Here is a 12,165-nt window from a genome sequence, read left to right as displayed (position 1 = left end):
GTTCGTTCACGTGTATCTAATGGAACTGAAACACTTTTCCTCTCATCAGGAAAGGCGTCTACACTAGCTGTGCAACTGCTTCGACTCAGAGCATATTCTCATATTTCAAGTCTGTTTTGTATTTTTATTTGTTGGCTCCGTTTGTGGGCAGTTTTCATTCATGAGGAATGAAGAGTAAAAACAAAGAAGTCCAGATTAAATCAGAACAAATTCAGCAGCACTGTCAGTCGTCGTGTTAAAGGACTCACAAAGATGAGAAATGTCAGTGGCAGAAATAAAGAAGGAACAGTACAATACAGAAGTTTAATACCAGAATGTCTTAACAAAGCAGTAGATAAGAAATGCAGAATGGGAGGAGGTCAAAGTGATGTGACAGTCAGAGAGAACTTATTTTATGTCCTTACAGTGTCGGGTCAGTCTGGATGATTCCCTGCAGAAAGACCCTGAGGCAGCTGTTATATATAGTAAATGATACTGATGCCACAAAGGTCTGAAAAACAACAACCTAATGTAAGAGAGAACAAAAATAAACCCTCATCAGCGCTAACAGTCTCCATCTCCTCCAGTGTTTTTACCTTTGTCTCTCTGTATATGAAGGGTGAAAGTCATCTACGGGGATTTCTCTGAAGCCAGAACTTGGTGATAGTTTTCTTACAAGCAACCAAGAAAATCTTCAGGAGGTAGACATCACCTTTACATAAACCCAGAGACACGTCAATGTCCTGGACATTAAATGTCCCACATTTTCCCCAAAAGGTTGAATATGTGGACAAAACCAAAATATCTACGCTCCCTGCAGCAAGGGTGCTGGGACCCAGAAAGAACTGAATCAGGCTCTTCCAACAGAAGTCCCTGCAGATCAGTGGGTTGGTGGTGGAACACTGAGTTTTCCAAACACTGTTGGATATATCAGTAAATTACTTCTCAGAAACTTAGGCTGTTAAAGGCCAAATGAAATCAGATTATAGCATTTATAATTCTCACGTCAGACAGCTTCCCTCCGGCAGACTGTGACTCATATGACCAACATTAATTAAGACCAGCAGAAAATACAGTTCCATACAGTCTCCAGAGTCAAATGAAGAATAAACACAACAGATACAAAGCAGGTCAAGAAACAGGCAGAAATTCTGCATTCATCTTTTTAAACTAATCAAAAATGGGCTCTGTAGTTTTGGAATTACAAAAGACTTTGTCAAACTGCTTCTCCTTTGAGCAGTGATCGATGTTAAAATCAAATACCTGTGAATCAGGTTTTGTTAAAGAAGGAAAGATAATTATATTCATACAGCGCCGTTCAGACACAAGGCAACAGAAATACATTAATAAGGCATTAAATCTGCAGTTTGTTTGAGCAGCAGAGAAAAACTGGATGGATGTTACTGGGCAGCTCTGTCGCTGTATGAATATTAAACAGGGAGTTGAAAAGGACGCGTGCTTAGGAAATTATCCCTGGGTAAATAAAGGTGAAGGAAAAGTGTTTTTTTCTCTGTTATTGTGCAGGTGTAGGTCTCATACATCATCCTGTGGTCAACAATGAACCTCAGCTGAACCTTCTCTCCTCCTCAGCCCTCTGTGGCAGCTGACTTTGCCCTTGATGTTAACTCTCCCTGCTGAGATAGACCCTGATTCATACAGGAGCTCACATAGATACAGCAGGTCATGATGGATGGTGCTTTCTCTCCAGTGGCAGCAGGTCACACAAACTAATATCCCGCATCCCTCAAACGCCTCTCTGTGTAATAACAGACATCAGGCTGTTTCTCCTCCTCCTGTTTAATCCCATCCCACCTCCACCTTTTGTTCCTCCCTCTCTCCTCCATTGTTATCGCCTCCTCTCCCGCTTCATTCAGTAGGAAACACAGAGGTGAGATTGTGTGTGAATGTCAGTGCAGCAGGTTGTGTACCCTGGATAGATGGTCAGGTCAGGCATTTCTCACTTTCTTGAGGTTTGGAGGAGCAAATTGGTTTCAGTGTCGGCTCTGCACTGATGAGGGGAAAGAGAGGGTTGTAAACATGTCGTGAAGGGTGAAGGAGCGGTGGTGCTGTGAACGCTGCTTCACCCACAGGGGAGAGCATGAAGTGATTCTACTCAGAGTTAAAATTCACCATGTGACACTGCACTTTGGACGGAGTTGATTGTTGCTGTTAAACACTGAAACGAGAGAGAAATTTTAATGCGTGATGAGCACTTCTCTTACCATCTTAATTACAGCGCCTCGAGATAACTTCTGTTGTGAATTGGCACTATATAAATAAAATGGACTTGACTTGAATAACACTGTTTCATCTTACTATTGGCCTTGTACACTTTTTATAGTGTTACAATAAAAAAAGTGTTTTTCTCTCTGTCAGGATTCCTCGTTTATGACGTATTTAGGTAAAAATCCAGTATCAGTCGTACTGTAGTCACCATCAGCAGATCATTTTAATTAACTACAACTTGGGTCATTCCCACTGGTACTAATGATAAGTTCATCTCTGAATTCTGGGAACCTGGTTTAGATAATCTGCTTCGTCTTTCTCCTCTTGTTTGATCATCTTTATTTCCTGTCCTGTCAGATTTCACTGTAACAATGTCAGTGTGTTCCCAGGTCTCAGCAGACACTAAAGTTCACTATTATCATGACTGAATTACAGGACAGAATTACAAAGTTGTAATTTACTGAAGTTATACTTTGAATTTGTAATCCTTATGATTTCAGTCCTGGTTTCTGGTTCGGTCACCCTCGCTGGCAGAAAGTTCACGTCAAATACATTTTCCCAGAGATGATTTCTGTCATTTCAGGTGCTTCTTGTTTCAGATGCATGTTTATGTTTGTGATGTCATGATTGACAGCTGTGATCGACTCGTGGTGTGTGGACGAGACCTTGATACTGTGACTCCACCACCTGATCACTCCTGCACAGACTCAGGTGTTGCCTCTGCCACATAGCAGCACCTGTCCCTGAAGATGTTTGGCTTCATTTTTGTAAAATGAGAGGAAGTGGAGACGCGTCGTCCATCTTTATATAGAGTAACTGCTGACAGCTGTAGTTACCATGGTAACAGGGAGTGTGGGTTAACACTACAGGTCCCAGAATTAGGCGAACACTTCTAAAGCACCTGCTCAGTGAGAAAAACAACAGAGAAGCAACTGGTGTCTCTGTTTCTACAGTGAAGCCAAATCAGCTCAGAGATGTTCTGATAAAGAAGCCAGTCAATAACTGGACTGCTGCAATATTTAAAACTGATCCACTGTTTAAAGAAAAAGCTTCACAGTGTTTTGCTTTCTCAAGGTGAAGCAGCAGCAGCAGCAGCAGCAGGAGGAGGAGGAGGAGGAGGAGGAGAAGTTTGGTTTGCAGTAGCAGTAAATTTAAAACAGGCTGAACATCAGTGAGAACAGAGATGCTGGTTTACATGGCTGCATCATTTCCTGTGAATCACTTGTGCATGTGAAGGTAATCTGGATCCAGCTAATTCAGTGTGAAGGCATGAAATGGAAATTGCTGAAAAAAAAAAGCTGTAATCCTAAATAGAATCAAAAGTGGTTTCATGAAAACCTGAAGATCTTGGGGAGATTTTAGAAATGCCAGTCTCCTCACCCACTGTTTGATGAAAGACAACAGAGGAGAAGAGGAAAGCTAAAGGAAAGACTTTCCAAATGAGACTTCATGTTAAAAATAGATAAAAACGACTGTGTAGAATTATTTTCCATTGATTCTGACGTCTGATGTGAGTCGTTATCTTTAACAGAGGGTTTTGATTATTTCCAAATTGCCCGTTCATTGTTCCTTTGTTTGGCTGATTGTTTGGAGAATGTCAGTCCACTTTGTCTGGTACTCGTGTTGACAGTGGGATTATCCAGCGCTGATTCCAGCAGGAGCCATTCAGACTCATGGCAGATTATGTAAACGTTAGGCAAAGAGATCTCCTGTTAACCTGCACTGTCACACAGCAAACGTGTGCCTGTGATAAAAAGCAATCAGGACTCAGCAGCTTAGCAAATGTTGAGCAGATTTATATGAATGTGTTACAGTTAATCCTTAAAAGACAAAAGGATCCAACTGTGTTTGTCAAACGGGTATTTTCATGTGCACGTGGCAAAAACAAATTCACCTAACTTTGTCATTACTACCTTTGTTACTTTAATGAGTAAATAATCACTGAAATTAGTTTTTATAGGACCCTGGATCCTTGGTGACTGTGGGGGTGGGGGGGGTCATCATTTTGTTTATTAGCTTCAAATGAATTGCACCAGATGGACACCAGAGGCGTTTGACTATTTACTAAGTGTAATGAAGTTCTTGTTGAAGAGTAATGAACTCAGAGTTAGAGCAGGGCAAACATGAACTTCAGGATTTCGTCCTTGTTCTGCAGCCGCTGCTCAGTCACACTGGGATCAATGTGTCATTTATTCATCTGTTATGATCTCTAAAGGCTCCAATAGTCCATTACCTCAGCTGATGGTCCTCATTCACAACATCTGCTGTGAGTGTTAATGCTGTCACTCTGTTTTTTCAGAGAGGGAAACAGCTCATTGTTTGTTTGTTTTCAGGATCCATCCATAATTAACACACTGCACTGCAAACAAACAAAAACACAGGAATCCCTCTGACCTCTGCTGTCACTCACAGCAACACTTCACTCTGATTGGCTGCCACACACTTTAAGTACCACCTGCCAGGACAAATTAAAACGTGTTCATACAAAGACCAGACAGCTGAATGGTTAGGTTCTGTTTCCTGTCTGTCCTCAGTGGGTTTAAACCTGAAATCCTCCTCTACATTCCCTGTGTGTGTGTGTGTGTGTGTGTGTGTGTGGTGTGTGTGTGGTGTGTGTGTGTGTGTGTTGATTGATGACCTCCACATCCAGTAGCTCTGGTCATTTTATGGGCTTTCAGGTGCTCTCATGCAGGTGATCATTCTTCACAATAAATAAAATGACAAATTACAGTGAGAGCTGTTAACACCTGCAAAGGTAAGAATAACACAGGTCCCTGTGTGATTTAAAAAACTAGTTTTGTCCTGTAGGTGCACTTGTGAAAACTGTTTTTAATTTTCATCTTCGCAGCTGCAACAAAGTCTGACTTGGTTTACGCTGCTGTTTTCAGTCCTGCCTGCTATAAGCAGGAATCATGAAAGCCTTTTTGATGCAGCACATCCAGTCCAATTCTGTTTTACTTGATGCCCATCATAGATCTATTAGGAGCACGCTGTTGCTTCCTCAGCATGTGGAAGCTACAGCAGAGCTTCTTTTAATGAAGAGCAAAACAAGTAAGAGATTGGAAAGGATAAGACACACGACTGAATAAATTCCCTCACAATTGATTTTTCCACCTGCTCAGGTCTCTGTTTTAAACTGTGGCAGAGGGAAAAAGCTAAATAATGAAGAAGATCATTTACCAGAGAAACAGCCCTGCTGCTGTCTGCATCATTGAACTGCTTTTCTTTAGCCTTTCCCTGAACAACTCATCGTTCACCTGATGAATTGATCTTGGAAGCACATGTATGTACGCTGTTATCTTAATGTGAAGAGGCTCATCAGTTGTATTCCTGCATCAAGGTGAATCATATATTCACCATATCTGCTCATGTGGAGACGAGCACCTCTGACCTGCAGAGTTTTGCATCATTTCTCCACAAATATTTCTATTTGTGATTGCTCCTGTCAGTAACTCCCTCATTAATCCTAATTATTTGAAAGAGAGGAGATTTCTAACTCTTGACATTTCACGCTGCAGCTGTCATTGTTTTCCAGTCGACTTCTCCACTGCTGTGTGAAACTGATGCAAATTTATATTATTATATTCTATTTATGCAAAATATGCCCATGGGATTAACTGAAAATGCCACACGTAATAATATAGAATCTTACAAATGAATAATATTGGTGTTGTTTGTGGCCTAGCTGGGCACAACTCGCAAAATTGCAAAGAATTGCGTAAACCACACACAGTTAGAGGGTGTGACACAGCAGACAGACAAAGAACTGTAATGGGAAAGTTGAGGAAATCCATGTTAACACTTTATGTTTTTGGCAGAGTCCATATGGATCCATCCATCACTTACAGTCAGTTTAGACATGAAGATTTACTTTGATTTAAACTGCAGCCTAACTAACCTCAGTCTGTGTCTTAACTTTATTCTGAGATATTTCTTCTGTTTTAGTTTCCATACAAGCTGTTTTCCACAGTTTTCATCTCTTGAACTTTTAAATCAATATAACTGTAGAATGTTTTATTCTACCCACTTCACACTTATTTTGACACTTTTACTGGTTGACAGATGGTGAAGCAGTTTGTAAACATGACAACATATGCAGCAGTAGTAGTATTAACAGTAGTATTAGCAGTAGTAGCAGTAACAGCAGTAATAGCAGGAGTAGTATTAACAGTAGTAGTAGTAACAGCAGTAGTAGCAGGAGTAGCAGGAGTATTTTGGCACATGAGAATATGCGACACATGTTTCAGGCAGTGGCAGATTTTTTTACTTTTTTTTCCGTGTGATTCAAATCATCAGTAATTATTTGGACACAAGTTAAGCAGCAGTAATAATTAAAACTGTTTTAAAGAACTATAAAAAAGCGTCTGGCCTGTTTTGAACGACCTTTTGATTACAAGGTACATTTGAATTTTCTAATGAGAGAAAGTGTTCGGTCACAGCGGGTGATTATCACTGCGAATGAAGAGATGGCTCCAGAATGAAAGAGAGGGCGACCTCCTTTTGTGTCGACATAAAAGTAATCACAACTAACTGTTCATCATGTGGCTGTGTTGGCATCCATCTCCTTTAAATACAACACCCTGTTGTGAACCTACGTAATGCAAAGAGCAAAGTTTTGGATATTCCTCTGTGTCGCAGTCGTAATGATGTTTGACACGTCATAGTGGGTGTGAAGTGTCAAACATTATTACAACAAAGCAGTCAGAGCCGGGAGAATGCCATGTCTCATCAGCTGACAGACAGACAACGGAGCAAACTGTGAAATCATTTGTCTGATTGTCTAAGAGCCCGAAACAGGACTCAACAACAATAACCACGAGCCCTGCGGTCAAATCTCCATCCTTCATAATCCTTCATATGTCTGACTCTGAACCCTGCCATGACTTCTCAAACAACAGAAAAGTTTCACTCCCAGTCTGAGATTGAGTCTGGTGTTTGAAGAGAAACAAGAATAGATTTTCTATCACTGCAAACAAGACTAACCACCACAAATTAGTTACTGTTACTGAAGCTGAACCAGCACAGACACAGTCCACAGTCATATCATATCATATCAGTCGAAAATTTACCGTTCACAATTCTTTTATTTTTCTAAACAGTGGATTCTTGATTTCACGGCGCAGACAACAACAGGCTTCTCATTTCCAGACAGCTACGATCGGTTTTGCAGACTGAGGTGGTGACTGACTGTCACTGGCATATTTTAGCATTTAACTTAGGTGCGAATCCTGAGCAAGGATCTTAAAATCCATTTAATGCCTACATACAGTGTATGCTACCATGCTAAGAGACTGAGGGCTAAAGCTGAAGGCATGGAAATAATAATCATATTGTGAGGCAGACATCAAACCCTCTCCTCAGCCTTGTCAAGCTGTGGGAAATCCAAACTCTGCTCTGTCCAGTTTAAGGTGCTCAGCTTTGTCTGGATGATGGTTGTTTAGCAAATGGTCAGCTGAGAACTGGACTATTATATTTACTTGTGTGTGTAAAGGTCACTTTTGTTGGATCATTTCAGTGTGATCAGTACGTTAAAGTCAATCCTCTGTCATTAAAAAGCAAAGGAAACAGCACATCAGTTTATAATCTGTTCAGCTCATTATCTACATCTCCACTTTGAGAAATACCTTTTCTCTTATTTTCTTTCAAAAGGGTTTTGAACAATATCAAGTTCCTTCTCGCATGTATTTATTCAGGCAGATCACAAGGCTGAGTGAGACAGTAATAATTAGAATGATCTTTACTCATAGAGCACTTTTTTCTAAACCCACATTACAAAGCACTTCACACAAGGCGACAACTTAAAAACAAGCAGATCATAAAAAACAAAAACATAATCCCCGAGCTCTTCAGTCGGTGGGTAGTGAACAGGAGGCAGGTTAAGTCTGGTGATTATTGTGCTTTTCAGCAATCGAGAGTTAGTGGGAGCTTTGGGCCAAAAGGAAAAAAAACAGTCAGTCAGAAAAGTGGAGAGCCAGTACCCACCCACGTCTGGGCAGAAAGCAGCCCTCGAGAGAAACAGTGGTCAACAGTGCATGGGGCCTACCTGTCAAGAGTCTCATTGTGTCGAGAACGCAGTGGAGAGGAAACTCAGAGGAGCCGAAGAGGCCAAACAGCCAGAGAGGAAGAGAAAAAAGGTCTTTTGACAAGTGCGAGTGTTTTAGTAAAACTTTGAGGATCAAAATCAAACCCCTGCGCTCCATCTGTTTTTCTAAAGTGGCCCTTGAGGAAATTGGTCGTATGCAGACGACCCCACCTTCCCACCCCCCTCAGCCCCTTCTCTAAACATTACCTACCGTGCACCAGCAAACACTGTCTCACACCGCTTCACATCACATTACTTAAATTTGATGTCGGCAGCCTCTCAGCGTCTTTTCCCACCCGCTCACAACCTTGTCCCAGTCTGTGTTTTTAAATCAATTTGTTCCACTATACGCCAGCATGGATCACAGCTCTGGCCAGCGAGTCAACCCTTGGTCTCTTCCAGGCCCTGGATCCCGCTGCCGTGGCTTTGTTATGCCCCAACTGAGCTGAATAGATAGCAGCGGTCCTATCTCTCCGCCTCTGTCCACCTGTTACAGCGTCCGTTCACCTGTGTAATCGAATTATCAGAGGCCCAAAGGAATCAGAGAACAACTGGCATTAAAATGAGATTTTCCTCCTGTAAAAAAACAGTGCCATAGGTCGTCTGTGGAAGCAGCTTATTTCAACTCCTGGTTAAGTTTTATTGTTAGGTGACCTCTAGCGGGCAGAGTCATTATGACCGGGAGCTTATAAAGAGCAACTAAGTCTCTGTCAGGGGCAGGTTGGGACCACATGTTTATTATTGTAACCATGATAATGAAGGTCTGGTGCAGTGGTGTGCAGGTGTCGTGTCTCACAACTGGTTCAGATTTATCAAATTAACTGCATGGTGTTGTCGGTTTGTTAGCAAAACACTACACAAAGTAAATATAGTGAAGTAAAGCTGTGAGTGCTTTCAGACACAGCCAGGGTCAGATCAGGGAAGTACTGCTGAGGCCTGCTGGAATAATTCAACCTTGGTGGTCATGTACGGTATTGTAGCAGCAGTAATTATGTTTCCATAAAAACTGTACAATGGTATGTTCGAGCAAATTTCAGAAATTTTGGGCAGAAAAAATCAGTGCATTTTTCCTGTAACTAGCCTTTTAAAGAAACTCTGTAAAATAATTTACTGAGAGGATGTGACATGATGACAGGTCGTTTGTGGACTCTTTTTTTTTAATTAACCACCATTCTCAACATTTTTTAATGATGTGTTTTAGCCTTGAGAATTTGTTGCCACGTTTGTTTTCTATCACAACATCAGTCAGGCTTTAGAAAACAACACAGCACAATAACTATTAACATGGTGAATGACGTTACTGATGCACTGGACTTCAGAACATCTTGTGCAGTTCATTTTATTGATTTGCCCAAGGCTTTTTTGGCACAGTTGACAACGTCACCTTGGCAGATCGACTCTACAGTACAGGCTGATCTGGGCATGCTGTAGCTGGGTGCTAGGTGGTTAGCTGAGTCCTCCCTGGATGAAAAGGTGTGCCCCAGGGATCCATACTAAGACCCATTACATTTTTATGCAGATGATACAGTTCTCTATGTGTCAGCTCCTTCAGTAGTACAAAGTAAACTTAAGTTGTCCCTGTTGTCCCAGTCCTAAGATCTCAACTGCTCCTTCGGGTTGAAAATGAACAGAAATTAATATATATCCTCTTTTTTGATATGCCAGCTCTTTTCTTTCGTTCTTTCTAACCTCATTCAAAGTGCACTATTTTATTTTTTTTTGCTATATTTTTTTATTTCTGGCACTCAGGTTTTTCATGCACAAATTGAAAATGAGCATAAAAACAGCGATGGTGTGTCAGCACCTTGTCTAACTTCTCTCCTCCATGTCACGTCCAGGTACGGAGACATGGTGCCAAAGACGATCGCCGGAAAGATCTTCGGCTCCATCTGCTCCCTGAGCGGCGTGCTGGTGATCGCCCTGCCCGTCCCCGTCATCGTCTCCAACTTCAGCCGCATCTACCACCAGAACCAGAGAGCGGACAAACGCCGCGCTCAAAAGGTAAAAGTCAGTGTCTTCAGACGTCCCATCAAAGATTATGTGTCAGTTAAAAGCGTGTTTGTGCCGCAGTCTGTGTACATTCATATTACCTGAGCATTAGGAGTGCACACTCTTGATTTTCAAAAGGCCTAAGTGGCACAGGATTATTAGATATTATTAAGTTAATGAGAATGGATAGGAGGTTGAAGTGTTGAGTGAAAATGCTAGGTGGGTGGATACTAATGGTTGTGCCTGAAAAACCATTCAAAGGTCTTTTCTTTAATATTCAGATCATTAAAATAATGGCAGTGGGTTAAAAGCTCTCGATGACCAATTAGTTTTTTAATATGTAAAAAGTACAGAGGACTCATTTACAAACTTTAGAAACGTGATGGTGACAAGGATTGACCCCAATTAATGATTGAACTGCACTGAAAATCACTGTCCCTCAATCTGCTCACTTTTTTACCACACACACACACACACACACACACACACACACACAGAGGAAATTTGTTGCCCTTCAGACCCATATTATGCTTCTTCACATGCAGACAAACTCCCCATATCTCTCTTTCTCACACACACAGACACACACTTCAGATCCGAGCGCCAAATGTTAGCTATCCACTCACTACACTCACCCAGTGGGCTTGACCTTTCTACAGGGCGAGATAAGAGTGCTATTAAGTTAGAGAGCAGCTGCTGATAGCTAATTGAGGAGGGAGAAAGTCTGGTTTGAATCCACTGTGATATAAGAAATCCTAGGTGACTGGTTTTCTCATTAATTTATTGCTTTAAATCAGCAGAAGTAAAGTGGATTTTTTCTTTTATCCATTTCAAACACAATGGAGTGAGCTCCCCTTACACCTTCATGTGGTCCAGTTTAGCTCGCTTCGAGCTGAGTCCCGAGTGAAATCCATTTGAACGATAAGCACTGAAGTAGAGGGGGAACAGGATGATTTATCCATTTATCCAGCTGGTTTGGAGATCAAACCAGCAACAGTTTACAGCTTCAGATCAGCTTCTCTAATATTTAACTGCAGCGCTGTTTCAGGGGAAAAATACAGAATAAAAAAGTGAGTGAGTTTAAATGTGTTTACTGTCACAGTCCCATGGTATTATTTGATGAAGCTGTACACATGACACAGGAAAGACTGAAGAACACAGTGTTGAGCTGAAGGGCAGTAAAAGTTTTGCTCCTCTGAAACTGTAATGTTTGGACGTTATTATAGTTTGTGACGCTGCAGTGACTTCCTGTTGACATGGTTCATTGCTCTTGATCCAACAGATGTTTTCTAGCACCTGATCTGGACGTTACTGAAGTCTTTCAGAGCTAAGACGACTCTCATGTTTAATGTAATGATGTTCTGAACAGCCGGTGCAGCCCAGTTCTGCTCAGACTGAATATTGTTTTGATCGCAGTGTGTTTGGACAGCAGCTGCTGACAGCAGGAGAAACCAACACAGCTTTTTTTTGTTATGGTGTCATCTAATAATCTTTTTTGGGTTTGATATTTGAGGGATAGTTTTTTATAATATCAACACAACATTTAGTCATTATACTCGTTAAAAAACCTGAAGCTTATTTTGTGTTCATCTGTTTCTTCAGGACAGATTTGTGTGTGTTTCTCAGAGTATCTGCAGTTTAATTTGCAGTTTAAACTAATTACTCTGCTAATCACTGTAAACTACAATTTGAGCAGGTTAACCCATGACAATTTTAAAGAAAGGCATTTTGCATTTGCAGCACTGTAAGTAGTAGATTATAAGTAGATGTTAACCACAATAATCTGGCAGCATAATTTCTAATTTAGCTAACTGCCCCCAGATGCACTTGAAGCTGGTCATGTGAATCTTTCTGAATGAGATCTCAGGAAACTCTTGATTTTTGTGAGT

At 41.2% G+C, this 12,165-nt stretch overlaps 1 protein-coding gene across 1 annotated transcript in view; it reads left to right on the top strand.

The window, feature by feature from the left end:
• Positions 1-12,165, top strand: part of LOC108902116 (potassium voltage-gated channel subfamily D member 3) — a 67,057-nt gene that overhangs the window by 40,007 nt on the left and 14,885 nt on the right. Inside the window, exon 3 of the mRNA XM_018703859.2 lies at positions 10,126-10,288. Within this exon, the coding sequence (XP_018559375.1) occupies positions 10,126-10,288 (163 nt within the window). The remainder of the gene's footprint in view (positions 1-10,125; positions 10,289-12,165) is intronic.

The sequence above is a fragment of the Lates calcarifer genome, linkage group LG12 (genome assembly GCF_001640805.2).
Source record: "Lates calcarifer isolate ASB-BC8 linkage group LG12, TLL_Latcal_v3, whole genome shotgun sequence".
Classification (NCBI taxonomy): Eukaryota; Metazoa; Chordata; class Actinopteri; family Centropomidae; genus Lates; species Lates calcarifer.
This window is presented reverse-complemented; position numbering and strand designations above follow the sequence as displayed.